At 41.0% G+C, this 26,361-nt stretch overlaps 1 protein-coding gene across 18 annotated transcripts in view; it reads left to right on the forward strand.

Annotated features, from left to right (window-relative positions):
• FNDC3B (fibronectin type III domain containing 3B) overlaps window positions 1–26,361 on the forward strand; it is a 362,295-nt gene that overhangs the window by 314,331 nt on the left and 21,603 nt on the right. For all 18 annotated transcript variants that reach the window (XR_014077090.1, XR_014077092.1, XR_014077091.1 and 15 more), the window contains 2 exons: window positions 1,272–1,552; window positions 15,089–15,301. Coding sequence is in view for 11 of the 18 variants with exons in the window: in XM_081570938.1 (XP_081427064.1) it covers window positions 1,272–1,552; window positions 15,089–15,301 (494 nt within the window). In the remaining 7 variants the exon portion in view is untranslated. The remainder of the gene's footprint in view (window positions 1–1,271; window positions 1,553–15,088; window positions 15,302–26,361) is intronic.

Raw genomic sequence — 26,361 nt, forward strand, 5'->3', positions numbered from 1 at the left:
AGTTGTGAGAACTTTGAAGTTACTTGTGTATCTGGTGGTAGAACATAGAAGGGACGGTGGTTGTTACAGACTGGGGCATGGGCTGACGTAGATACCAGTTAGGAGATCATTACACTCACCAGGTGTGAGAGAGTGTAGTCAGATTAGAATGGTAAAGGGTGTGCTGATGGCTTGGGCAGGGGTATGAGAGAAAGAAAGATGCCCAGCAGTGATTCACAGATATCGCACACAACCTGAAGGATGGGGAAACCACAGGAGGCACAGTGGGGGGTGGAAGGAAGGATGAGGAAGAATGGGGTGGACACCATTTTGGAACTGTGTAGACACTTGAGTCTGAGGTGCCTATTGACATTTAAATGGAGATATTCAGTAGGCAGTTGTATACACTAGGCTGGCATTTAGGGCAGGGGTCTGGACTGTACACATAAATTTGGGAATAGGGATAAATGACATTTGCCCCCAAGACAGGTGAGATGTCCAGGAGTTTAAGCAGAAGTGGTACAGAGGTGTGCAAGGCCTGGGGTCTGGTTTCCTCCAGGGCCGAGAGATCCTGGTCATGAGTAGCAGGTCACAGAGGTGACTGAGAAGCAGAGCAGGTAAGTAGAAACAAGAGGACGGTCCCAGAGACAGCATGCATGAGGATTTGAGAGTAATGAGTGATCAGGTGTCAGCAGTGACACTCAGAGTCAGGTGAGAGCAGAGCGTTGACTTCAGGTATGAGTTTCGCACTCACATGGAAAACTTTTCTAAAATTCCTATAGTTCTTCCAGAGCAACAATTGAGTTAAAAGTCAGTTTACTGGATTTTGATCCCAGCTTGGCATCTGAATCTTGGGCTTGAGTTATTTGATCTGACCTTGAGTTCCCTCTTCTCTGAAAGGCAGATAAGAGTCAAGGCCATACCACCCTGAGCACACCCGATCTCACCTGAAAGGCAGATAAGAATAGCTTCCATGAATTATCTACCTCAGACAGTTATTGTAAAGATGACATAAGAGTACAGAAACTGAAGTGGGCTATGCAAATATCAGGTGTTATTTTTAAATGATTTTTCATAAGAAACAGTGGCAATGTTATCTTTTATTAGCAGAAAAGATGTGATTGATATCTTTTAGAAAGTAGTTATCAATATGAACATTGTGGAGGATTTATCTCCACCTACATTTCTGGCAGCAATTGTATGTTACTTTAGACTCAATAGCACCTAGTGTGGAGGCATTAGTAGGTGCTCATGAAGTAATGAGGACATTGTCTCGCTGTTCTGTTTTTCAGGCTGTTAATCAAGCTGGAGCAGGACCGTCCAGTGAGCTTGTCCTTTGCCAGACACCAGCATCTGCCCCTGACCCTGTCTCCACTCTGTGTGTCCTGGAGGAGGAGACCCTCAATGCCTATCCCGACTCGCCTTCTGTGTGCCTTGTACTGAACTGGGAAGAGCCGTGCAATAATGGATCTGAAATCCTTGCTTACAACATAGATCTTGGAGACACTAGCGTCACCGTGGGCAATACCACCACCCACGTTATGAAAGACCTCCTTCCAGAAACCACCTACCGGTGAGTGTAGGAAGGTTGAAATACAGCTGCATGGACACACACATCAGTGCATGGGGCTACAGAATCTTCATGTCCTAAAGGCCAAATGGGTGAATTCTAGTCATTTCTAATGCATTTAAGAGTACTAAATGCAAATACAGGTCAAAAGCTTGTACTGCTTTTTACTTTATGAGTCAGTTACAAATTGATGTAATTCCTAACCCTTAAGGGGACATTTCACCAACCATTTTAAGTCAATTCCTCCTCCTTAGTTTTTTGATAAACTGCTTTTCTTGGTGTTTTTGCTCTGTCTCATCACTCTGCGGACACCCTCTGTCTGCACCTCTGAAGCAGGGTTCTCCCGTTCTTCTGATCCCCTCAAAGCAGGCACACTGTTATAGAGCATCTGTGATGGATCTTTTGTTCAGGATTTCATGAGCAGCCAGAGAAAAGACATTATATCACACCCCACCCAGCAAAACTCAGTTAACACCTGCATTCTTCCTTTCCCCTGGAGTTCCTGTCGAGGAGCCAGCACTTCACCTTCCCCTATACACCTTTTCCTCAACATGGCCTCTTGAGATTTCAAGACATTTAGTTCTGTCTCCAAGGGCTTCCCAGGTGGTACTAGTGGTAAAGAACCTGCCTGCCAATGCCAGTGCAGGAGACATAAGAAACGCGGGTTCAGTCCCTGTGTGGGAAAGATCCCCTGGAGAAAGAAATGGTAACCCACTCCAGTATTCTTGCCTGGGAGATCCAATGGACAGAGGAGCCTGGTGGGCTACTGTCCATGGGGTCACACAGAGTCGTTGACTACTGAAGCGACTTGGCACGCATGCACCAAGGTGCCATGGCTGGGAGACGAAGAGTTCAGGATTAGCATTAGAGGAGTGCAGGAAGCATTTGGTTACTCCAGTGCCTTTTCCGGGTGTCTCCCTTTGTCGCGTTCAATGGCTTGTTGAGGAGGTGAAGCGGAGCCTGATTCAGAAACAGATCCTTAGCTGTGTCTTCAGGCAAGTTAGTTAAGCTTTTCGTGTTTCAGCATCGTCCACAGCATGAGGAGAACAAGATTACTTACTAAAAAACATGTTGTAAGGAGTAAGCAAATGAATATTAAATGCTTCTGTAGAGTCCAGCAGTACATAGCAAGTACACAGGAAACATTCACTGTAATTTTTATTGTTATCAAGATCTTCACCCCAAAAAACTGGTTCTTCTTGAGGTGGGGCAGGGGAACGCAAGCAGGTAATTTTACTGCTAACAAAAAAGTTTACCACTTGACTTTTTTTTTTTTTCTGCAGTGTTTTCTAATGTTATAGTCTGATAGACTACCTTTTTCATCCCCAGAAGCTGAAGAAAAAAAATCAGTTTGTCAGCTGTAAGATACCACAGTTCCAACCTGCCTAAGCATCTTATCTCTACTTTCCCTCTTTTAGCAAGTCTTTTGTGAAGAATTCATATAAGTGTATTCATTTTGCTTTTCCAAGTGATGACAGCAGTTTGTTTACTGTTTCATTCTTTTAAGAGAGCTCTCTTGGGCACAGTGCACTATGGAATGGGGATGAACACCATCCTTGCCCTCAGAGCACTCAAGGAATTGGGACACCTACACAGCACCCTAAGAGAGAAGGTGCTTATGACCTCACAGGCTGAAAATGACACTGTACAGAGTCCTTTTGGCATTTCAGAAGGGTCAAGACCCAGGGTTCAGAAAGGTCAGGATGGTTTAAAGTGGGAATCAAGTTAGAAATAACTGGAATAAAAGAGGTATGACTTACATAGCTGAAGAGACAGGCCCCAAGGGCATTTTTCATTTTTAGCATCTTAGCCAGTCTCATAAAACCACCCTCCACCTTTATATGCTAACCAAATACTGACCATTGTGCGTTGTGTCGAAAGTACTCTAATTGGGTGCTGAGGAAATCCAGAGGTGGTTAAACCCAGACCTGGACCTCAGGGACATTCCCCAGTGATGATGCTCTGCAGAGACCTGACCATGAGGTATATATCTGGGGAAAAATGAGCAAGTGAATGTCATCCCCTAACTGTTTCTCAGAAACCATATGTCCAGAATATTGCCTGACTTGGACCCTCAGGCCAGAAAACCTATGAAGAAGCCACTGGCTCAGGGCTCCCTGAAAGGTCTTATGTCTGCTGTGAGACCCACAATCCATGTCTATGCCAGAATGGACTCAAATCTTCAGGTCAGTCCTCTGATCATTCAGGTCAGCAATCATAAAGGGCTTTTAGGACAAGATTCCAGCCCAAGAATTTTGCCTCTTCCTGCCATTATGCATACCTTAAAGGTAGTGTAAACGATTATAAAACTTTATGGGTTTTAGAAAGTTGATATTGGAGGAATGCTGGTATTTATTAGTCAACATGTAGTCGAATGACTTCAAGAAAGAAATCTAGAAATCAAAAGTTCAAATGAAGAAAACTGATGTAGGGAATCTTTGTTCATTGATGAAATGCCAATTACAGTGGAAATTATCAAGAATATATTCCACATAAGTGGTTGGTTAAAGACATGTTAAAAAGTCCCTAATTCTTTTCAGTATTAATATACAAGGCTAGTATACTGAGCTGAATGTGGAAAGTCGCACTGAGAGGATGTCACCTCTTAACCTTACAGGGCAGCTTGGAAGACACCATTTCAGACAGATTGCATGAAAAATGTACAACTTTAGAAGAGACAAATCTTTGGCCTTAAGTCATATTGTGTGTTCTTGACCAAAAGAAAAAAAAAAAGATTTAGTCAAAATATTTGCTGGCTAATCAATAAATAAATTGGATGTCTCACATTTAAGATATTAATGTTAAAATTAATATTCACATTTAATATCATGGTTTGTCCAACTTAAGGAATTTCATTTCTATAATACTTTATTGGATTCTCTATAGTAGAACTCCAATCAGCCCATAGTCTTGTTCTTTTATGGTTCAAAAACAAGAGATCGTAGTAATTGTAGTGAAATACAAAATGAGTATTTCAGGGAACTGAGGGTATAATTTTAGTCCAATCAACTTTTACCTCACCTTTTTTTTGTCCCACAAATTGGTCAAAATATAAGTGAACAGATCGTGATGTTCTAGATAAAAATGTGGAATGAAACAGGCTATGGGGCTTGGATAAAAAAAGACTTGTTTCTTTTAATTTTTATTTTTTTAACCTTTAGCAGTTACACATTGTTCTCACATGGAGTTTATTCTTTCTCTGTCTTGCTGGGACAGAAATGTTCACCTCTCCAGCCAACCTACTGACACTAAAATGGATCCATCCTCTCTCTACCAGTGCTTGCCAGACTGTACACTGGCTTACTAACATCCTATATAAAATTTGGTTGGAATTACAATGAGATTTTTAAAAGGCACTACTTTTAAATTTAGAATTGAGTTTGTGTTTTGATTCAAGGAGGAAAAAACGTTAGGAAAAAAACAGGGATGTAACTTTCTTTTGCATGCTCCGACCACTATAGGCTTTGTGAGCTGAGACAAGATCGCCTGGTGTCCCCCTTTCCTAGTGCCCTGGCGTGAATATCTCCAGTGATGAAGCAGTGTCTTCAGCTTCACCTTCTCCTCACCAAGCAGTTCAACTCTGTTTCTGTAGAGTTTCCTATATACTTTGTTAAAACCTGAGCTGAAATCTACTAAAATCAACTCAGTTGATCCTGGGCTTTCTTCTAGAGCAGTGATACTCAAAGTATGGTTCCTGGACCAGCAGCATCAGTATTAAGTGCAATTTATCAGGCCCTAGCGGAAACCCCTGGAATCAGAAATTTCAGGATAGGGCCCAGCACTCTCTGCTTTAATGAGCCCCATAGGAGATTTTGTTGCCTGTTAAAAGTTTGAGAGTGGCTCAGCAGTAAAGAATCTACCTGAAATTCAGGAGACATGGGTTCGATCCCTGGGTCAGGAAGATCCCCTGGAAAAAGGAATAGCAACCCACTCCAGTATTCTTGCCTGGAGAATCCCATGGACAGAGGTACCTGGCAGGCTCTAGTCCATGGGATCACAAAGAATCGGACATGACTGAAGCGACTTAGCACGCACACACACACACAAAAGTTTGAGAACTTTGCCCTAAAGCAGTGATTCTAAGATTAACATGGAGAAGGTTTTGCAAAATACAGAAGTCTGAGCTCCACCCCTATGGCCTAGACATCATTAGCTTATTATGTCAGCTGTCTCCGATTTAACCATCTTCACTTCGTTCAATTCTGGCTTCACTGGCAGGAGTTTCTATAACCCCTTCCAACTTCTTCTTTGGGTGATTTCTGTTTCTTAATGGCCTCTTTAATGAGCAGTGCGCTCACCTCCAGGAATAGTGTGGCTGGCTGAGAGCAGAACAAGATTGTCACCTTCTTTGTTCTCAATAGGGAGCAGTTGGTAAGGTTGCCTAAGATCACTTTTTTTGGCAACCTCGTTATGTGTCTGACTCATGTTGAACTGGCAAACGGCTAAAACTTAAGGTAGATTTGTTTGCTGTGCTCTTTTTGCTAGGTAAAATGGGGGTGAAAATAACATTTTATGAGTCCTTATATGTCAAGCACTACATTAGCCTGTCAAGAAGTGAATCCTGAGTCATTTCATTCTAACAAGATGAAGTGGGCTTTATAAGGAGACAATTTCTGAGTGGTTCAAAAGTAGTGCACTGGAGTCAGACAGCCTTGACATCAATCCTGGGTCTCTCACTTGTTGCCTCTGTAACCTCTGGCACAGAGGTCTTTGTATCTCTTTAAGTTCTTTGTATCTCAGTTTTCTGATCTATAAAATGGGGATGATTACTTTAACTACCTGATAGGGTTATTTTTTAGACTTCAGGTACCTTGTGAAGGACCTGACACATAAGGTCTCAATAAACTTTCTGTTGCTAATGTTTGGAAGGGAAGAAATGAGCTGGCAGGTGGATAATGACCTGATTACAGGCAGAAATGTGTAGAAATCTGGCATTGTCCTTCAAGCCATGGGAGACATTTAAGGTTTCTTTCCTGCAGAGGCAGGGCATGAAAAAAACAACTCTTAAGTGCCTGGTATCCAAGAAGCTATCCGAAGGAGATAGGTTGAAGGGAGGGATGACTGAGCCAGCAAAGGTTACCCTTCTGGGAACCTTCTCCAAATAACTTTACTCTGAACCCATCTTTTCCCTAAAGAGGTTTCCTGTATTTAAGCTACTATTTAATATTTCCTCAGAGGTCTACTCTTTAATATTTTCCTCTTCTTAATTAGATTATTAGATAGTAGACTGGTGGGGTGTGGTGGGGTACAAAGCCTATCTTTTGCTTCTTAGGCCTCTCTTATCCCTAACTGTTCATGGAGGAAGAGGGGTGCCATCCTCACTGTCCCCTCCTCCCTACTCTCAACACATCCTGAGAACTAGGATGGCTGACTGAGAAGTCACCTTCTCCAGTTTTCAAAGTCATTCTTCTTTTGACATAATGTAGTGCCCCTTGAGAAAGAGAGAGAGAGAGTGTGTGTGTGTGTGTGTGTGTGAAATACATCATGTTATGCTGTGATCTGCTGAAGCAGAAATGTATTTGGGATCTAAAAGTAGCAGATATTTTAATAATGAAATTCCAGTCAAAATTTATAAAGAATATACTTCTTAATTTGATTTATTGAATCAGTATTATCAGTACATTGATGGATATTGCAGACTCCTGGACACTTGAAGAGATTTTTCACATCAATTCAGATGGCCAAGACAGAGCTTCTCAGAGTTAAATCACTTCCCTGCATTGGAAAGGAAGCTTCTATTTCCCTTGTACTTAACTTCGCAGGCTTAAGATTTCAGAAACTGACCTACATTGCATGTTTGGCGGGGGGGGGGAGAAGCTATCTAAATGTCAATGTTAACATGTTACTTCAGTGAGAAAGAGAGAACATCTCAAGTTTGGGTTTGGGATAGACTAATTAAATAGAACTTGAAAATCAGTTTTTTCTGAGGTTAATCCTTAGAATTGTTCCTCAAGATAGTATTTGGTTTCATCCATCCTGGGTGAGTTGTCACTGGAATTAGGAAATTATTTTCACACACTGAATTTTCATCCCAAAACAACAGAAATATTAGCTTCCTTAGTCCTTATTCAGTTTTCTCAGCCTTCTAGACTCAGAGTTTTTAATATTTTCACCAATTGCAAGAAGACATGGCTTCATTTGATCAGGTCCTCAGTTCTATTTCAGTTTTGAGTTTTACTTCATCATTAAAACTAGTTAACATTAGTTCAGTACATCAGCCATAGGGGAAAATGTTTTCCATGCATTTTTACTGAAACACATTTTGTTGCTTGAATGAATTGAAGCAAATATTTTAAAATCTAGGTAGTTCAGTGGTGCTGTGTATATGTGTATTAGTTGTTCAGTTGTGTCTGACTCTCTGTGACCCCATGGACTGTAGCCCACCAGGCTTCTTTGTCTATGGGATTTCCCAGGCAAGAATACTGCAGTGGGTTGCCATTCCCTTCTCCAGTGGTTCTTCCCAACCCAGGGATCATCCCTAAGTCTCCCACATTGTAAGCAGATACTTTACCACCTGAGCCACCTTGGGGCACTAGTGCTAAAGAACACACTGCCCATGCAGGAGGCATAAGAGACATGGGTTCGATCCCTGGGTCAGGAAGATCTCCTGGGGGAGGGCACGGCAACCTGCTCCAGTATTCTTCCCTGGAGAATCCCATAGACAGAGGAGCCTGCAGTCCATAGGGTCGCAAAGAGTCTGGCACGACTGGAGCAACTTAGCGCACACACAGTTCATTCCAAGGCCAAAAGTTGTTTTAATAATGTGAAAGGAAATTTGACTGTTCTAAATGTCTGTTTCATTGGCAAAAGGCAGTTGTTGTTGAATTGAAAGTGTCGTTCGAATTAAAATTATCTTTTGGTTGGAAGAAGCTGTGTTTGGTTCAAGTTATACCTGGAGGGAATGGTGTGTTAATACGTGAAGACTTTGAATCTAGAAAGACCAGCTTCACACCCAGATCTGACCTGTATCTGCTGTGAGGATTAGTGCAAATGACTGAACCTAGCTGGCTGCAGTTTCTGCACTTGTGAAATAGACAAAGGGTCAGGGTAGACATTAGTGGTAGTATTGCACATATCAAATCTAGACTTCAGCACCTACTAGCTACTGTATCATTTAAGTTATCTAACTGAAGCTTCCTCATCTCTAAAAGCAAGAGAAACAGTCGTCTCACCACATCTGTGGTCTGGAAGGCCAACTGAACTGTGCCATTTTATATATCGGACTTGAGCATTCATGGATTTTAGTATCCCCAGGGGTCCTGCGATCAGTCCTCCATGGGTACCAAGGGACTGACTTCATAGCACAGACCCTTGAACAGAGCAAGTTTGCAGTGTTGTTTGTTGCAGAGGTTATTGTTAACATTTCACCTGTTCCCAAGCTGCTACCTCACCTTCTGAAGATGGTTTAAAAAGAAGGCAGTCCTTTTAGCTGTTGTTGGGTCCTTGACAATAATTTAGAGAAAGGAAAAACACTGATGGTATCAGCATATTCCTCAAGTAATAACGTGCAGTGGTGGTAGCAATACAACTAAAATGCAGACATAGCATTCATGTGCCCAGTGCAGTGCGTCTCCTGTGGATGCCCAGCACATTTTCTGCATTGTTGGGGAGGAACATGGTCTGAAAACAAGTCATAAAAATAATAACTCCATAAATTAGCACTTTAAAGTTTACCAGAGAGCTTTTGGCCACCTGGATTCCTTTTCTGATTGAATGGGGAAGTATAAAAGGTTAAAAAATAGAAAATGCTTATCACATTGCTTATCTTAAGTAATCCTCTTTGTAAATGCAGCAAATATATTACCACCCCCATTTTATAGAGACGGAAACTGTTACTTTAAAGGTGTTAGATAATTTCCCTGAAGTCACCAAAGTGATGAGCAGAGTAGCCAGAGAGGCTTCACTGCTCAAGAGAGTTAAAATGCTACCATAACATTCTTGTTCTTGGGGAGGGTGAGTGGGAATATTTATGGCTAATTCAATACATTTACCAAATACGTCTGAGTTAAAAGGTCTGAGAGCCAGAGAGCTACAGATGTAAGAAGCCCACTACCTACCAAAATACTATGGGGGCCTTGCAAAGAAAATGAATTTACAAAAGAAATTAAATATTAAATCTACATTTATTTCTGTGTCTTGATACTTGTGTGTTATAAACTATTTTTTAATTCTTGTAGATGATTGAAATCTCCTCTCATTTTTTGTCTTGGGCAGAACAGCAATCTTAAGCAACCCATTATACCTCACTTTCTTTTAATTATTGATGTAGCTAAGGGCTGTTGTGGCTGCATGGAGCAAAGCAGTAGGATCACCTTGAATACAGGTGAGCTTGGCTCTGGAGGACTATGGGCAAGCAGATGGAAGGAAGCATCTTGGTCTCTGGGCTTTAGGAATACCTCTGCCCAGAATAAAGGGAAGGAGTAGCATGCTGGACAGTAGAAAGACATTCACATAAACCATGTAGGTGAGGAGATTTGTTTACCATTGAAAAAAGACTGAGACTTAAAAGTCTAGCTTAATTCCATTTTCCTCAATAGGGGAAAAAGGAGTAATTTCTACCACCATGATGACCATCTTTTTAGAAAGACTTTTCCTCTCTAGTTGCAGAAAAATCTGTTTCTTTTCAAATAATAGGGAAAAAATTCTTACATTAATACCATACAGCTATTTTACAAGACTCATGCTGGGAAGCAAAGAAGAGTTTATTGTAGTCTTTCAGTACTGTGTTGCAATATGCCAGCAAATTTGGAAAACTCAGCAGTGGCCACAGGACTGGAAAAGATCACTTTTCTTTCCAATCCTAAAGAAAGGCAATGCCAAAGAATGTTCAAACTACAGCACAATTTCACTCATCTTACACGCTAGCAAAGAATGCTCAAAATTCTCCAAGCAAGGCTTCAACAGTACGTGACCCAAGAACTTCCAGATGTTCAGGCTGGATTTAGAAAAGGCAGAGGAACCAGAGATCAAATTCCCAACATCTGTTGGATCATAGATAAAGCAAGAGAGTTGTAGCAAAACATCTACATCTGCTTTATTATCTACACCAAAGCCTTTGACCATGTAGATCACAACAAACTGTGGAAAATTCTTAAAGATTTGGGAATACCAGACCACTTTACCTGCCTCCTGAGAAATCTGTATGCAGGTCAAGAAGCAACAGTTAGAACCAGACATGGAACAACGGGCTGGCTCCAAATTGGGAAAGGAGTACGTCAAGGCTGTATCTTGTCACCCTGCTTATTTAACTTTTACACAGAGTACATCTTGTGAAATGCTGGGCTGGATGAAGCACAAGCTAGAATTAAGATTCCAGGGAGAAATATCAATAACCTCAGATATACAGATGACACCACCCTTATGGCAGAAAGTGAAGAGGAACCAAAAAGCCTCTTGATGAAAGTGAAAGAGGAGAGTGAAAAAGCTGGCTTAAAACTCAGCATTCAGAAAACTAAGATCATGGCACCTGGTCCTATCACTTCATGACAAATAGATGGGGAAACAGTGATAGACTTTATTTTCTTGGGCTCCAAAATCACTGCAGATGGTGACTGCAGCCATGAAATTAAAAGACTCTTACTCCTTGGAAGAAAAGCTATGATCAACCTAGACAGCATATTAATATGGCTTTTCAGTAGTCATGTATGGATGTGAGAGTTGGACTATAAAGAAAGCTGAGCACCAAAGAATGATGCTTTTGAACTGTGATGTTGAAAAAGACTCTTGAGAGTCCCTTGGACTGTAGGGAGATCGAACCAGTCCATCCTAAAGGAAATCAGTCCTGAATATTCATTGGAAGGACTGATGCTAAAGCTGAAACTCCAATTCTTTGGCCATCTGATGTGAAGAACTGACTCATTGGAAAAGACCCTGATGCTGGGAACATTGAAGGCAGGAGGAGAAGAGGATGACAGAGGATGAGATTGTTGGATCACATCCCTGACTCAATGGACATGAGTTTGAGCAAGCTACAGGGTTTGGTGATGAACAGGGAACCCTGGCGTGCTGTAGTCTATGGGGTCTCAAAGAGTCTGACTCAACTGAGTAATTGAACTGAATGCTATGCTGAGAGACTCACACTGCAATATCTAAGAGAGACCCGATGAAGCCCTAGTTTAATAGAATCTGAGAAAAGTAGGCTCTTTGTGATAGAATTTTAGCTGTACTTTATCAGAGATAAGTGTTGGCTACATTCCAAACTGAAGCAGATATTCATTCAGTTTTCAGTGATTATGAACAGAGCTGGTATAAACATTTTTGTGCAAGTTTTTATGTGAACATAAATGTTTTAATTTCTCTAGAGTACGGCCCAAGAAGTATGATTGCTGGATCATATGATAAATGTATGCTAAAGTTTATAAGCAACTTTCTAAGCAAACTGTTTTCCAGTGTAACTGTATATACCACTTTGCATTCTCAGCAGCAAAATATGGGAGTTTCAGTATACTTGCTTCTTAGAATGGTATTAAGCATTTTTTAAACTTTATCCACTTTATTAGGGAAAGATAGCATCTCATTGTTGTTTTAATTTGCATTTTCCTAATTGCTAATGGTGGTAAACATATTTTTGTGTGCCAATTTGCCACATGTATGTCCTCTTCAGTGGAGTGTTTGTTCCAGTCTCTTGTCCATTTTTTAGTTTTGTTGCCAAGTTTTGAAAGGTCTTAGATGCATTCTGGATGCATGCTTTTCACATCATATCTAAGAATTCTTTAATTCTAGGTAGCAAATATTTCCACCTGTTTTCTTCTTAAGTGTTTTATATTTTGCATTCTATTGTTAGATCTATGATCCATTCTAAGTTAACTTTTGAATGAAATTTACATTGAGATTTATTTTTGGTTTTGATATCCAGTTGTTCCAATATCAGTTGTTAAGACAGTTCTTTCTTCATTGAATTAATTTTGCAAGTTTGTCAGAAATCGATTGGCCATATTTGTGTGGGTCTGTTTCTGTTGGTCTGTGTCTGTCTGATATCACACTATCTTGATTACTTTATAGTAAACTTTATAGTAAGTCCTAAATCAGGTAGTGTGATTCTTCCAACTTTATTCTTATTTTTCAGATTTGTGTTAGCAATTTTTTTTTAGTTCCTTTGCCTTGCCATGTGATTTTAGAATCAACTTATCTATATCAACTGAGGAGAATCCTGCTGGAATCTTATTACAGTTTCATTGTATCTATAGATCAGTTTTGGGAGAATTGACCTTTTTTCTGTGTAGAGTTTTCCAATTCATGACCACAGTATGTCTCTATTTAGGTGGTCTTAAGTAGTCCCAGCTGTGTCTTGATGTTTATTTACCATCTCTGTCTTTTCCCCCACCCCACCCCCACCAACTGGATCTTGTGCCTAATGTTAAACAGGAGTGGTGAAAGTAGACATCTTTGCTTTGTTCTGATCTTCCAGATAGTCTCGACCATTAAGTGTAATGTTGGCTGTAGATATTTCTACAAGTGCCCCTTTCAGGTTGAGAACGTTTCCTTCTGTACCTAGTTCGCTGAGAATTTTTATTATGAATATATGTTGGATTTCATTAAACGCTTTTTCTGTATCAGTGGATGTGATCACACGGTTTTTCTTCTTTATGCTGTTAATCGATGGAATTGCTAAGGGCTGGGGAATAAGATAATGTAGAAAAGAAAAAAAAAGGGAATGAGGGAATTCCCTGGATTTCAAGCTATATTGAGTCCAAGCCTGGGGATGATGGGGGGGGGGAAATGGTAAATTCACTGCTGGTTTGGTGATAGCTTAACTTCTTCCCCAAATCCTTCAGCTGCTATTTCCTTTTTGCACTTCTTAGATAGCTGCTTTATTTATTCTGTCCAGGTTTAATAGCTCCATTCAGTGGGAGAGACAGGGTGGTGTGTGCTTACTCCATCTCACCTGGAACCAATCTATTTTTTTTTCTTCTTAACAATATACAGACATTGTTAAATTGACTTACTGAATTTATGTAATTATAAATTTGAAGAATTAAGGTTCATTTGCGGTCATATGATGGATTTAGGTATTGTAATATGTAATGATATTTTCTATTTAAATATAAGCAGTAATTGCTGTGAGACAGATGTACATAAAACTAAATTTTAAGAATATTTTAAACTGATCTGTTTCCTGAGAATTTCTCTTTGACTGTATTTTTTATTATCATGTGTTTTGAAACACTGTTTCAAACTCACATCAAGTTTAAATGCTGAAACTTTTAGAACTAGTGATACCACGCTGCTCGTTCAGCTGAATAAAATGCCTGTGTACCTACCAAGGGCTCTGGATGGAACTTGCCACTGGAGGCCTAGTCATGAGGCATGAAGAAATGGAGGAGAGCAGACCTGAAAAAGGTCTTATGTGGATGAAGCTGTGGAGATGCTGAGGTTATTGAGAGGACTGTCCATTTACAGGAAAGGAAGAACAGAGAGAGTGTGGTGGGAGCTTGTTTGAGACCTTTACTCTGAGAAGTGGAGGAGGAAGGCCTCTGCAGGCATCTGCAGGCTCTCCCAGTGCCAGGAGGAAACAAGCTTCAGTAACATGTACTTCCTGCAGCAAGGGGTGTAGAGGAAGAAGAAAGATGGGGCAGTGCCATCAATGTGTTGTCTGATGACCTTGGAGAAATTTTTCAGTCAATCATGAAGCAAGTAGAAGAACAAAAAAAATAGGAATGATGGGATATTTCTTATATACGCATGCATGCTCAGTCATGTCGAACTCTTTGCAGCCCCGTGGACTGTAGCCCACCAGGCTCTTCTGTCCATGGGAATCTCCAGGGAAGAATACTGGTGTGGGTTGCCATGCCCTCTTCCAGGGGATCTTCCCAACCCAGGGATCAAACCCATATCTCTGCATCTTCTTGCATTGACAGGCAGATTCTTTACCACTGAACCACCTGGGAAGACACACTTTATTTGATTTTCAGTTCCTTGACCATGAGAGCAGTGTTAATGTATCTTTATTACCCATAACACTGCACATAGTAAGCATCCAGTTAAGATTTCTACACTTCTGAATGATACTGTTACCAGCAGTGTCTGCACACTTAATGTTGGTTAGAGACTAGCAGAGATTGTTGGGTGAGGCTGGAGACAGAGGAAGAAAAATGCACTATCGAAGAGTGCATCTGTTGTCCTTTTTGTCAATCTGAAGAAGACTCTCTTGTTCTCCTCTTTCATTTATAATTTCATTTATTGTTTATAGCTTACTTACTTCCAAAACTGATGAGGCAGCTAAAGCGTAGCCAGAATAAAATATGAAAGTCTTGAGTATATGTTCCCTTAAACAAGAGACCTTTTTTAAAAAAAAATTAAAGAACTAAGGAATATCTTGCTAATGTGCTGTTTGGGGCTGTTGGTTTTGGAATGGAGAAGATAATGTGTCTTCCAAGCTGCCCATTTCTGTTTGTGTTGATTATTTTAGCTGGTTTTCCTTTATTCCATGATACTGCTTTATAGGAGCAAGTAAGAAATATGACATACAATGTTGATTTCAAATGAGGAATCACTGGTTCTTAAGCCTGTGTTTGTGATTTTTTCTTTTCCTTTTTTCAGGATCAGAATTCAGGCCATAAATGAAATTGGAGCTGGACCATTTAGTCAGTTCATTAAAGCAAAAACTCGGCCGTTACCACCCTTGCCTCCTAGGCTCGAATGTGCTGCTGCAGGGCCTCAGAGCCTGAAGCTGAAATGGGGAGACAGTAATGCCAAGATGCACGCTGCTGATGACATGGTGTACACGCTGCAGCTGGAGGACAGAAACAAGAGGTGAGGGGCCTAGGGGTTCATCTGAAAACTCCATGACTTTGGCTTGTGGGATGAAGTCTTCCCAGTTCTTTTGGCCTCCAAAACACTCCTCATCCTTGTTGAAAGACTTCCTGGTATTTGGGTCCTGCACTTTATACTCAAAGTTGTATTCTCCATTTGGAATTTTCTAAATTAAGACTCTAACGATCCTGATTTCCCTATAGATGATAAATACATGTTTTTTTTTCCTTTCATAAAGCCAGAAAAATGGAGAGAAATTATCTAAAAAGAAAATGGTCAAATTCAAGTCCCTGCTGTGTAATAATGTTAGATTAGTCACGAGTGCAGAGAGAAATAAGACTCAGGAAGGGATGTTAACCTCTTTTAAATATTCAGTAACCATCAGGACAAACATGTTTACCAGTCTGAAATAGCTGTGGTGATGTACAGATGGGGACTGTGCTCTGTAACTATGGGCAGTGCAACATAATATCAAATTAACTAAAGCAAATAGGAGATTTTGTATACGATTCCATACTCAGGAAACACTCTTGGTGACAGAAACCAAATCCAGCCTTTCACATAGTATTTATTTAACCTAACTTCATTTCCTCTGAGAATGGCCGATCAGAAGATGGGCAGCTGACCTGTATTTAGGAATAATTCAGTTGTGGAGCAAAAGTTAATGACAGAAAGTTCTGTTACCAAAAGTTCAAACAAGAGTCTCAGCTTGAAGGGGGCGGAAATTACCGTAAAACCAAGACTGCCTGTTGGGGTAGACATGCTGCCCCTTCCTGCACACACCTGCCGAAGCAACAACCAGGGTATGTGGAAGTCTTTCTGTCATTTCCCCTTAATGCATCATGGTACCCTGCTCTTTGATGTGGGGACCTGGTTCTTTTTAAGACCCCTTCAACCTCTGCCTCTGCTCTGTACTTGAGTCCTTTGATTCAGGTCAGCTCAGTGGAGTCCTGCTGTGTGGAAGGCGCTGTTGCAAGGTGGGCCTTCGGTGGAGACCAAGAACAAAAGGAAGGCCCTGCCCCTCCTCCAGGAGCATGATATCAACCTACAAGTTGTCACAGAACACTAGTAGAATTGGAGAAAAGTGCTCTGGGAGTTTGAAGGCGGCAGACATAGGGAATAAAGTGCAGAGACTCTCCGGTTGCAAAGAACAGGAACAGCCTTTTGAAACAGGTCACGTTTGAACTTGACATTGAAAGACCTAGAAAACACAATAGTTTGACTTAGAACAAAAAGTGATCATCCTTTAGGAGATGAGTCTTAGTATAGAAAGAACAGAAAAAGTAAGGCTTCTTCTGGGGAGGTTCATTAGAGATCAAATTCATATTCATTTGCAGACAAGATCATTCATCTTACCATGCCGTGTGCTCTTGGATGCATTTTTCACAGGCTCATTATTTTATTGGCAGGAACTGGCAAGAACAGGAACTAAGGACTAACAGAAATCATGATAAATATATTAAGCTAGCATTTGGGGAAATTTTTAAATGAGTCTCTTTTCCTGGGCTTTTGGCTTACACTGGTGGTCCTGAGACCTTTCCTTAGACAATACCTTCTAGTTGTACTATTTAGAAAAAAAGCAAATTTCCGAATCATTGTTGAAGCTGGTGGCAGAATTGGGATCTGAGCCAGCACCTCCTGACCTCCCTGTGCAGCTGCCTCTACTGTTACCTCCAAGAATATGGGGAGATTGACAGCTCTGTACTTTCCCCAATGTGCTGCAACCCTGTTCTATGCAAGGCAGTGGCCTGAGGTATCTCATACAGAGAACCGTACAGATGCTTAGGACAAAGGCTCTGTGAGTGCTGGTCCAAATAAGAATGCTGTTGTGAGACATCTAAATATGTCAGACAGGAAAGAGTGCAAACCCTTGTAATCAATCCATGCTCTTCCCTCGTAAAAAAAAAAAGGAAAACAGCTGGCTTTTTAATCAAATAAATGACTTGCCTAAATTTAAATGGCAATTTAAGAAAACTCACCATTAGGAATAGTATTTTTCTTAATTTTATGAGCAAGAGTCCAGATTTATCTTTTTCTAAATTAGATTTGTCAGTGTTCTCAGAAGTTATCAAAGTGATGGGGATAGAGAATATAATAAATTCTCATTCTATTTGTGGAATTATCTTCCTGGGATTTAAAAGGGTGAAACATGGCCTAATTTGAGTTTGAAGATGACCTTCCATAGTGTCTTGAAACTGAACTGTTGTCGTGAATGGTCCCATGAATCCAAGCCTTTGACTTTGGCTCTTGACTACTGAAGATCAGGGAGAAACACTTGCCATTGGATAGCTCATAATACTTGTACTTAGGTCTTTGTCAATTCTGCTCCCCTTGCAGTTCTTTAAAACTTGGATATGGCCTATCCAGTGAAAGGAACAGCATTTTCTTCCAAAATGACAGCTGTCTTTTTAATTGAAATTGTGGTTGCTAGAGTGGTTTCTAGTTGTGGCTTTTGGGAAAAGTGTTCACATTCTTTAGCATGTGTACTGATGTCATTAACCACTAATTAGTTTCTGTTATAGATGTGGCAAAAATATCATATATCCTTCTGTGGCCAAGGTGAGAACCAGAGTTTGTGGTGTTCGTGTACTTACTTAGCTGTCAGCTCTCAAAATGTTTCTTTTCCCATGTTTGCCTGGCTCACCGGTCACTGTGGGCATTTGGAAGGAGTGCCACAGTGTCTGAGTTTTACCACTGTCCTCGGCAGCCAATGCAAGTAATCTGAGTCTTGAAACATGAAGCAGCAGCAGAACAATGAAGATGAATAACTCCACGCTTGGTAATTGTCAGATTAAAGAGTTGAGTTGATTTCAGCTGCTAAACTATTGCTCCCGAGTTTTCCATATCCATAAAATAAAGGAGTTGAACTAGAAGCTGAACTCTTGCCCAGAAAAAATTCCACCTTTTTCACCTTAAAGCCGTGAATCTCTGTAGATTCTTTGTGAGCTAAATCCTATTCAAAAAGTTGTCTTTTGTAAATGATTACAGAATGTTCTCTTTTTTTCTTCATGTTTTAGCTTCTACTTTTGATAAATAAGAAAAAAGATACTAACATTCCTTAAGAGTGACCACTTCATGGCCAAAACCCCTAAGGTTTTGCATCTATGATGTGCTGGTTTATTATGTTTAATTTATAGAGCTCACGATCAAAAAAATCTGACATGGATCAGAGATTTCTAAGTATACTGTTTGGCAAAAAATATATTTTCAAACTCTCGAAAAGGCACTACTATTTATTGAGCACCTACAAAGTGCCAGGCATTTATCAACATTATTTATTTCTTGAATAGATCACAGTCTGGTGGGCATATGTAGAAGAGACAGCAGATCATAGTGTGAAAGGCTGAAAGATTGACATAAGCACAGAGTGTTGAGGGAAGGTAGAAGAATGGCATATGCTTTAGGCCAAAAATTGAACAGAGAGGGCTTATTCAGAAGGTAACAGGTTGGATGAGTCTTAAAAGAGTATCAGTCCATATAACCTCACGCTGGAGAGCCTCAGGATGGAGACCAGCGATAAGGACTCAGGATTGGGTGGAAACCAAAGCTATAAACTTCAGGAAACAGAATGTCCTGATCTTCATGTAAATCATTCTATTCTGGTACTTTTACACATGGATTTTTTTTTTTTTTTTTAAACTTCGGGCTGCTTCATGTAAATAAGGGCTTCCTTGGTGGCTCAGCTGGTAAAGAATCCACCTGCAATGCAGGAGACCTGGGTTCGATGTCTGGTTTGGGAAGATCCCCTGGAGAAGGTGGAATGGCTGCGCACTCCAGTATTCTGGCCTGGAGAATTCCATGGACTGTATGTAAAGTCCATGGGGTCACAAAGAGTCAGACACGACTGAGCAACTTTCGCTACTGCTGCTGCTACTAAGTCGCTCCAGTCGTGCCCGACTCTGTGCGACCCCATAGATGGCAGCCCACTAGGCTCCGCCGTCCCTAGGATTCTCCAGGCAAGAATACTGGAGTGGGTTGCCATTTCCTTCTCCAATGCACAAAAGTGAAAAGTGAAAGTGAAGTCGCTCAGTCGTGTCCAACTCGTAGCGACCCCATGGACTGCAGCCCACCAGGCTCCTCCGTCCATGGGATTTTCCAGGCAAGAGTACTGGAGTGGGGTGCCATTGCCTTCTCCATCCGCTACTACTCCATGTAAATAAAAGGAACCAGTAAGGCACCTTGCCCAAATCCTTGCTTCAAGGTAAGTCCACCTAGAATTCATCCAGCTCACTGGGACTTGCTGTGTGGAAAGTTTTTCCCCTTGAACAAGACATTTGTTTCCCACATATTCAAGATTTTGACCCACAAGGTTCCCAGTCCAAGATCACTGATTATATATTTGTGCAGCAGCCTCAAAGCAGGACTAAGTTTATCCCTAGCACTTATATTATGATCACTCATTCATCAATTTTTTTTTAATTACTACAGTGTGCTAGGTCTTCTGAGGTACATAGCCTGCCTATAAAGAGCTTATCTTGCTGAGGAAACAAATTAATTTGAAAAAACGAGCAGATAGCACAAGAGATTTTATTTAATTTCAACAGAAAAATGAAAATTATGTTAGTTTGGCTATAGAGTGATTAATTCTGTTATTCTTAACAGATCTAGCATAGATCCAAATGTCTTTGTTTCCTTTATATGCAAGAAAAATATATAACCAAAAGTAAACATTTTCATATTGCTGCATTAACCTAATACAGGGATTAGAATAACAAGATCAGCTCATGCATTTTAAGATTATAATGTTGTAATGATGATTTTGAAGATACATCTGTCTGTGTTACTGAAACAAAATGTTGATGCTGCCCTAACAGAATTTGAGTTGATGCTGACTCTCATCCTGACCCTGTGGGACCCTGTTCCTGATAGTTGTACACAGCACTGAGGCAAGAGGAACATAAGTTCCAGGAATGCATTTATGGTTAATCTGTTGTTCAGGTTACTCAGACAGCCAGTGTATTTTAAAGCAAGGCTCCAGCCAAGTGGGGATTGGGGAGAGGGCTCTAATAGAATTGGATAATTGCCACTTGCTCTCCATTTAAATCAGCCCTTGTACCCATGACACTTTTCCCTTTAGCTAGCAAAACTGGGGGGGGGGGGTTGTAATGTGTGCAGTATAACTGCCAGTTCACTGTTAGGGACAAAAAGTAACCTGCATAAAGAAACCGTGAAAAAATACACACTAGGCAACAAATCAAAGTGGCCAGGGTCTATGAGCACTCCGGGAGTGAATGCATGCCTATTATAGAACAAACTCCTGCTTGTATTTCTCAGAGAATATTGTTGAATTAAATGAAATAGATGTTAACTAACTCAGGGCCTGAAAAAGACCCTCAGAGTTCATTTCCTCTTGCTTCTCTGGACCAGTCTCCAATTCACATGACCATCCTTGCTGGGTAAATGGCATTTTTATAACCTTCAATCACCAGAAGGCAGTTGTGGTTCTGGACAGGGATGTCAATTCTCTGTTGTAATCCCACATCCATTACTGAATTTCTAAATGACTAGAGGCGGGTCCCTTAACTTCTTTTTGCCTTAGTTTCTCCATTTACAAAATGAAGCTAGTGATACCTGTCTTCAGTCCCTGACTGATGGGGGGTGAGGGGGAAGAATTTTTATTTCTTTAAAAGGGAGCATAAAAATTCATCATGCAAAATGAAAAGTATTACTAGTTTATTTTGTTTCAGGCTGAAATGTTCTAAGCACAGCCTGAGGTGAGGGGTAATGAATGAACTATTTGAGATCTTACTTGCACTAGAAGTAGAATTCAGACTACATTTTTTCCTTCTATTTAAGAGTCGAATTTCTATGTAAAGAAGAAGTAGCAGAATGGAAGTAGATAGCATTTTCCATTTCATTTTTCATAAGTGAGATAAGATTGTGGCAAGGCCACTAAAATAAAAGTAGGCTAATAAATATCTGGAAGAATGAGAAGAATACGCTTAAAGATGAGATTCCTTGCACATATTAGAAAGCAAAGTAAAAGAATCGAGTTTCAAGGTTCTCAGGTGGTCCTTAGAGATTCTAGTCATCCTTGCTTTGAATATAAGTAAATTTCTTTTTTGATATATATCAAGTGCAGTGTGGACAAAAAAAGATGAAAATAGGAATCTTATTCTACATACAGAATTTCGTCAGTAGCTATAGTGACATTTTATTTCTTAGAAAAGAAGCATAACCAAAATATATTGCAGTCTGGTTACTCATAAGCCAAAAGGTCCATGTGGAGCTGGGAACATGGGGGTTAGGAAATTAACTCCTTTCCTCATTGGTCTTTGGAAATCACTCTTGGCACTTGAGTGTTCAGCCTCCAAACTGGTACTCTCAGCAACATAAGAACCAGTTTAGGAAAAGAACCTTCCTTGCCTCAGGTGTCCCTACATGATGCCATCTGCTGCCATCTGCTTCTGCATAGAAATGGCAGGACTCTGTGTTCTTGGTGGAGTGAGGGCATATACTATTCATTCCTGTTTTGAACATCCTCCATCCCAAAGATAACTTCACTAATGTAGGGAATGCACACACACACACACACACACACACACACACAATCCAGAGAAATTAAGAAAAAATGAAGGCAATGACATGGCATTGCTAAGGAATATAGCTGCATTGAGCTTACTAGCACCTGTTAATTTGTGATGTTTCGAAATTGCCATTTGCAGTCATTTGTGGACCACAGGCCATTTTAGGTCAGCAGGTTAGATCATTTTGAGGAGTTCATATTAATGGGCTGCTGTTAGCCTTCAGTGTGCAGATACCAACAAGAAAGTAAACACACAAACCTCAGGATTATCTGTTTTCTACTATGAAGTTGTTATATGCCATCTAGAGAATTCTTGGGTTTTTTTTTAAACAAAACTGTTTTAAGGAAACAGATTTTAAGATTAAATTATTTGTATATCATTTACCTCTGAAATGATTTAAAATAAGCACTTAAAAATGTGATATGTCTGAATTTTTTCTGTCAGTTGCACTTCGTTGCAAAAAAGTCATCTTTCACAATATTAATGCCTAAAATACTGAGGTTGAAAGAATTTCTTGAAAATGTCAAAAAGCTGTTGTTTTGCCTTCGTAATATATATTTAGTAACAAATCATATAATTTTCTTGGTCCTTTCATTTGGATCTCAGCAAATTCCTGCCAGGTTAATAAAACAGTTGTTATCCCAAGTGTCTAGAAGCAGACTGGAGAGTTTTGACTTGTTCATCATGACAGTAATAGACTGCATTGTGGCCACCAAGGTCTTTGTACCTCTTCGTATCTACCATGGAGTACTTGGACAGGCAAGCAGAATAGAGGCATATTCGTTTTGTATTTATAAATATGTAAAATGTTTTTTTCAGTCAATGCTAAATTACCAGCATTGAAACCCACATGTGTGTGTTGTCATCAGAGTGTTTAGTTTCAAGGAGACATTATAGTCAAAGCTGAAGCCAGTTGGGGGCAGAGCTATAAAGAATTTATTTAAACCATAAACTTCCAGTGGCCCACCGAACCTTCTGCCATGTTTATGTCTCCCCTTCCAAGTAAGTATTTGTTTCAGTACATGAGAGCATTTCTTTGTTTTTCCTTTCCCTAAGTAAAAATGCCCAAATTTCCATTAATGGCCAGCATTTCTGTAGCATCTGCTGTTCCGTTTTCAACTGTTTTCATCAGCGATTCTCAGCCTGGCTTCCCCAGGACAGGGTGGATGGTATTTACATGCAGTTTTCCCCCCAGCTCCAGGAAGCCTAAGGGATGTGGGTGAAGGGGGTGCCCTCCAGACTTCTCCAGCATTGAGAAAGGAGGTAAATCATTCATGAACCTTGCTGCTTTGTTATTAATAGTATTATAAACAATAACCACTAATATTTATCAAGCACTCACAGGTGCTAGGCAATTTGTAATGAGTTCTCTCTGCATTTTCCCATTTAATTCTCATAACATCCCTCTGAGGGGGTTGGCACTACTGTTGTGCCCATTTTACACAGGAGAAAACAGTTTACTTGGCTTACATTGGTGAAGATCACCAGGCTGTTGAACTCAAACTCAAGTCTGTCTACAAAGATTGTTATTACCCATTGTGCCTTCAGCCCCTGCACCAGTGGGGGGGCACCACAGTGGAGCCCCAAGGTGTTTCCATACCTGTCCTCTTACTTGGCCTTCACAGGAACCCTAGGTCATGGGACTGATGCTTCCAAAGGTACATGGCCGTGGGTATCAGGGGTTGAGGGTTTAGTAGAAGATCTCTCAGAGGCACTACCAGTGTAAGCCCAGGGTTCCAGGAAGACCTTTAAGGAGCTGTAATATCACCAGGGGTCCCTGTGGCCTGAACTGATACTAAAATTACTCAGTGACTTTATTGAGCATGAACTACATTCTAGAAACCATGCCACCTGTTATGTATGTATATATGTGTGTGTGTGTATAATCTCATTGTGTTTCTGTAGCACAGAAGCATTCATGTGATATAAGAAGCAGTGCAAATTTCATGCACACTCCCTGGTTACCAGATTAGATTAACTTTATTGGGGGTGGGGAGTGTTATATGTCTAGCACAAGCCGTAACAGATGCAGCCGAGCATCCCAAGTTCAGATGGACCTCTTCCTGCTGGGGCATGAACTGGTAGTAGCCCCAGCAACCTGGAGAATAGTGGTGGGAGTTGAGAGCCACAGTGGTCCTCAGGGTACCTTGCCCTGACTGGGATGGTTGGTGGCACTCATGGTACAGGGTCTGGAGCCACTGGGCTCCTTGTGTTTAACTCTTACTATGTGTTGGGCTCCGTACTAAGCTTTTTACCCACATTTCCACAGTTGACTCTCAAAACAACCTATTAGGTGATACTGTCCCTGTTTTGCAGATGGAGAAATGATTAACAGGGGCAAATGGTTTGGCAGTAAGGGGCAGGGCTGAGACTCGTGGCTAGTCTTCCTGGGTCCAAGTCCCCTGCCCCACCCCTTGAGACCAACAGTGGGGGAGCGGGGGAGGGGAGAAGTGAAGGGTGGCCCAGTCTTCACCGGGCAGTACAGACCAAGGTATGCCCCAGGGGAACGCGGACTTCCCACAGAGTGCATCCCTTGTCAGGGGATTGAGGTCTCAGAGTTTCAGCATCTCCTGCTGGTGAGGTTGGCACTCCGGCTGCTCTAGGTCCTCCCCCTTCCCCGATGATTTCTTCTCATGGCAGAGATCTTCTTCTTTTCCAGGGCTTGGGGTGGTGCATTGTGACATGATATGGATCAGGTCCTTCTAGACGACAGGAGGGCCTCTGGCTGTGGCTCACGTTCCAGGGCTGGTGGTGCATGCTCACATGTGGGATCCCAACACTGACCCTGAACACTGTAAACATAAGGCGGGGAGGTGCCGTCAGGACAACTGGACGGCCGCTGTCTTCCTCTTCGTGGCAAAGCCTCACTCTGAGCCCTTGGTTGTTGTAAAATGTGGAGTCTTCGATACTGTGTCTTGGGATGTGTAGCAGGTTTAATTCTATCACCAAAGGCCTTTGGCTTACTTATTAATGGATTTTAAAAATAAGTTGGTCTTGGTAAAACAAATATTTGATGAAAATTTTTAATCTCTCCCTGAGTGGTTCTAGCCGCAGGGTGTTAACCTAGGGAGCCTCCCAGAGAGGCCACCATGCCACTGGCTGTAAATCACTGGCTCTGAAGAAGGTTCTTTCTTCTCCTGCCTCTTGGAATGATAGAAAATACAGAATTGGGGTGAAAGAGGGATTGTTTTGTGTGTGTGTGTTGCCTTGTGTGCTTTTGTTTTGGTTGGTCTTTATTGTTTGAAAGAGAAGTCACTGTCAGCACATACAGAAAGTGTAGGATCAACAGATATTTACTTGAGGCTTACTCTGTAGGGACTGGGGCTCTTTTGTGAGCTTTTGCAGTGAATCCCGCCATCTTGTGAGGAAGGTGCTCTTGCCCACACTTCACTAACCAGTCTGGTGGGTGAGGGTAAACCACCAGTGTGTGCAGGGCAGCCTCTCCCCGGGCAGCTGACCCTCCACCCAGGAGGAAAGAAAGTAACCTCAGGGTTAGCTGTCTTCTCAGCATCACAAAATGACTGTGACACACACTGTGTGGTTATTACCTGTCCAGACCCTTCTGGGCACTCTCCTTGTGGTAACCCATTTAAACCTCACGACAGCTCCACGAGGTAGGTTCCGTCATTAGCGTCATTGCACTGTCCCTCGATGCAAACAAGCACCCTAATGGCAAAATTGTAAAGTTTTTCATTTCCATTACCTGTTCCACATGCTTTTTCTAAATTGGAATGCAATTTTAAAAGATTAATAAAATGCTGTGGTACACCAGCAAAACAAGAAAAAGGAACAAAATAGCTATTCTAAAACTGGCAGATTTTGATGAATTTGAAAATTGAAATATTTGAAAATATGCCATTTACTCGGTTTAGATGATACTACAAAATTAGAGTGGTGACTCTGCTTCAGTCAATTTCTTTGTGAATGCGAGTGCTGCTGCCTATGTAGATTTATTGAACTTATTTCAAAAGAAAATACCCTCCTCAGAGCCAGGCACTGGCAGGGAAGCAGTACTGCTGCTAGTCATCCTCTCCAAACTCCTTTAAAAACCAGGCTGTATGCAAGTTTGTAGTGAAGATGCAACACTTCTACCTCTTAAACTGTGACTTCCATTTTGTGGTATAATTAAGGGCAATTACTCCAGTTAGAGATTCTAGCCTGAGTGAGGCTGAGTTAATAAATAGCTGTTTGCCTCTAGCATTAGCAAGGGGTATCTTCATTAAGGTGGTGATGTTGTTAGGTACTCTAAGTAGGTTACCATGGTATTTGTGGGTTTCAGCCTGGACTCTGTCTCTTCCTGAAATTAAAAATGTTCATTCTTCAGTAAAACGTGCTTCCTTACACAGCAAAGCAGAAGGAACATTAAACAGGTGAAATGACTAGGGCTCAGGAACTCCACTGCAAAGGCTAATTAATGCATGGATACTTTAAGATAAGTATTAACTCTGACAGGTTTTGTAAAAAAAAAAAAAAACAAAGCTGCTTAATCTCTGTATTTGTCCATCCATCCATCTGGAGGGAATGTTCTCTAGC

This window comes from Giraffa tippelskirchi, chromosome 2 (assembly GCF_054371585.1).
Source record: "Giraffa tippelskirchi isolate mGirTip1 chromosome 2, T2T-mGirTip1v1.2.pri, whole genome shotgun sequence".
Lineage (NCBI taxonomy): Eukaryota > Metazoa > Chordata > Mammalia > Artiodactyla > Giraffidae > Giraffa > Giraffa tippelskirchi.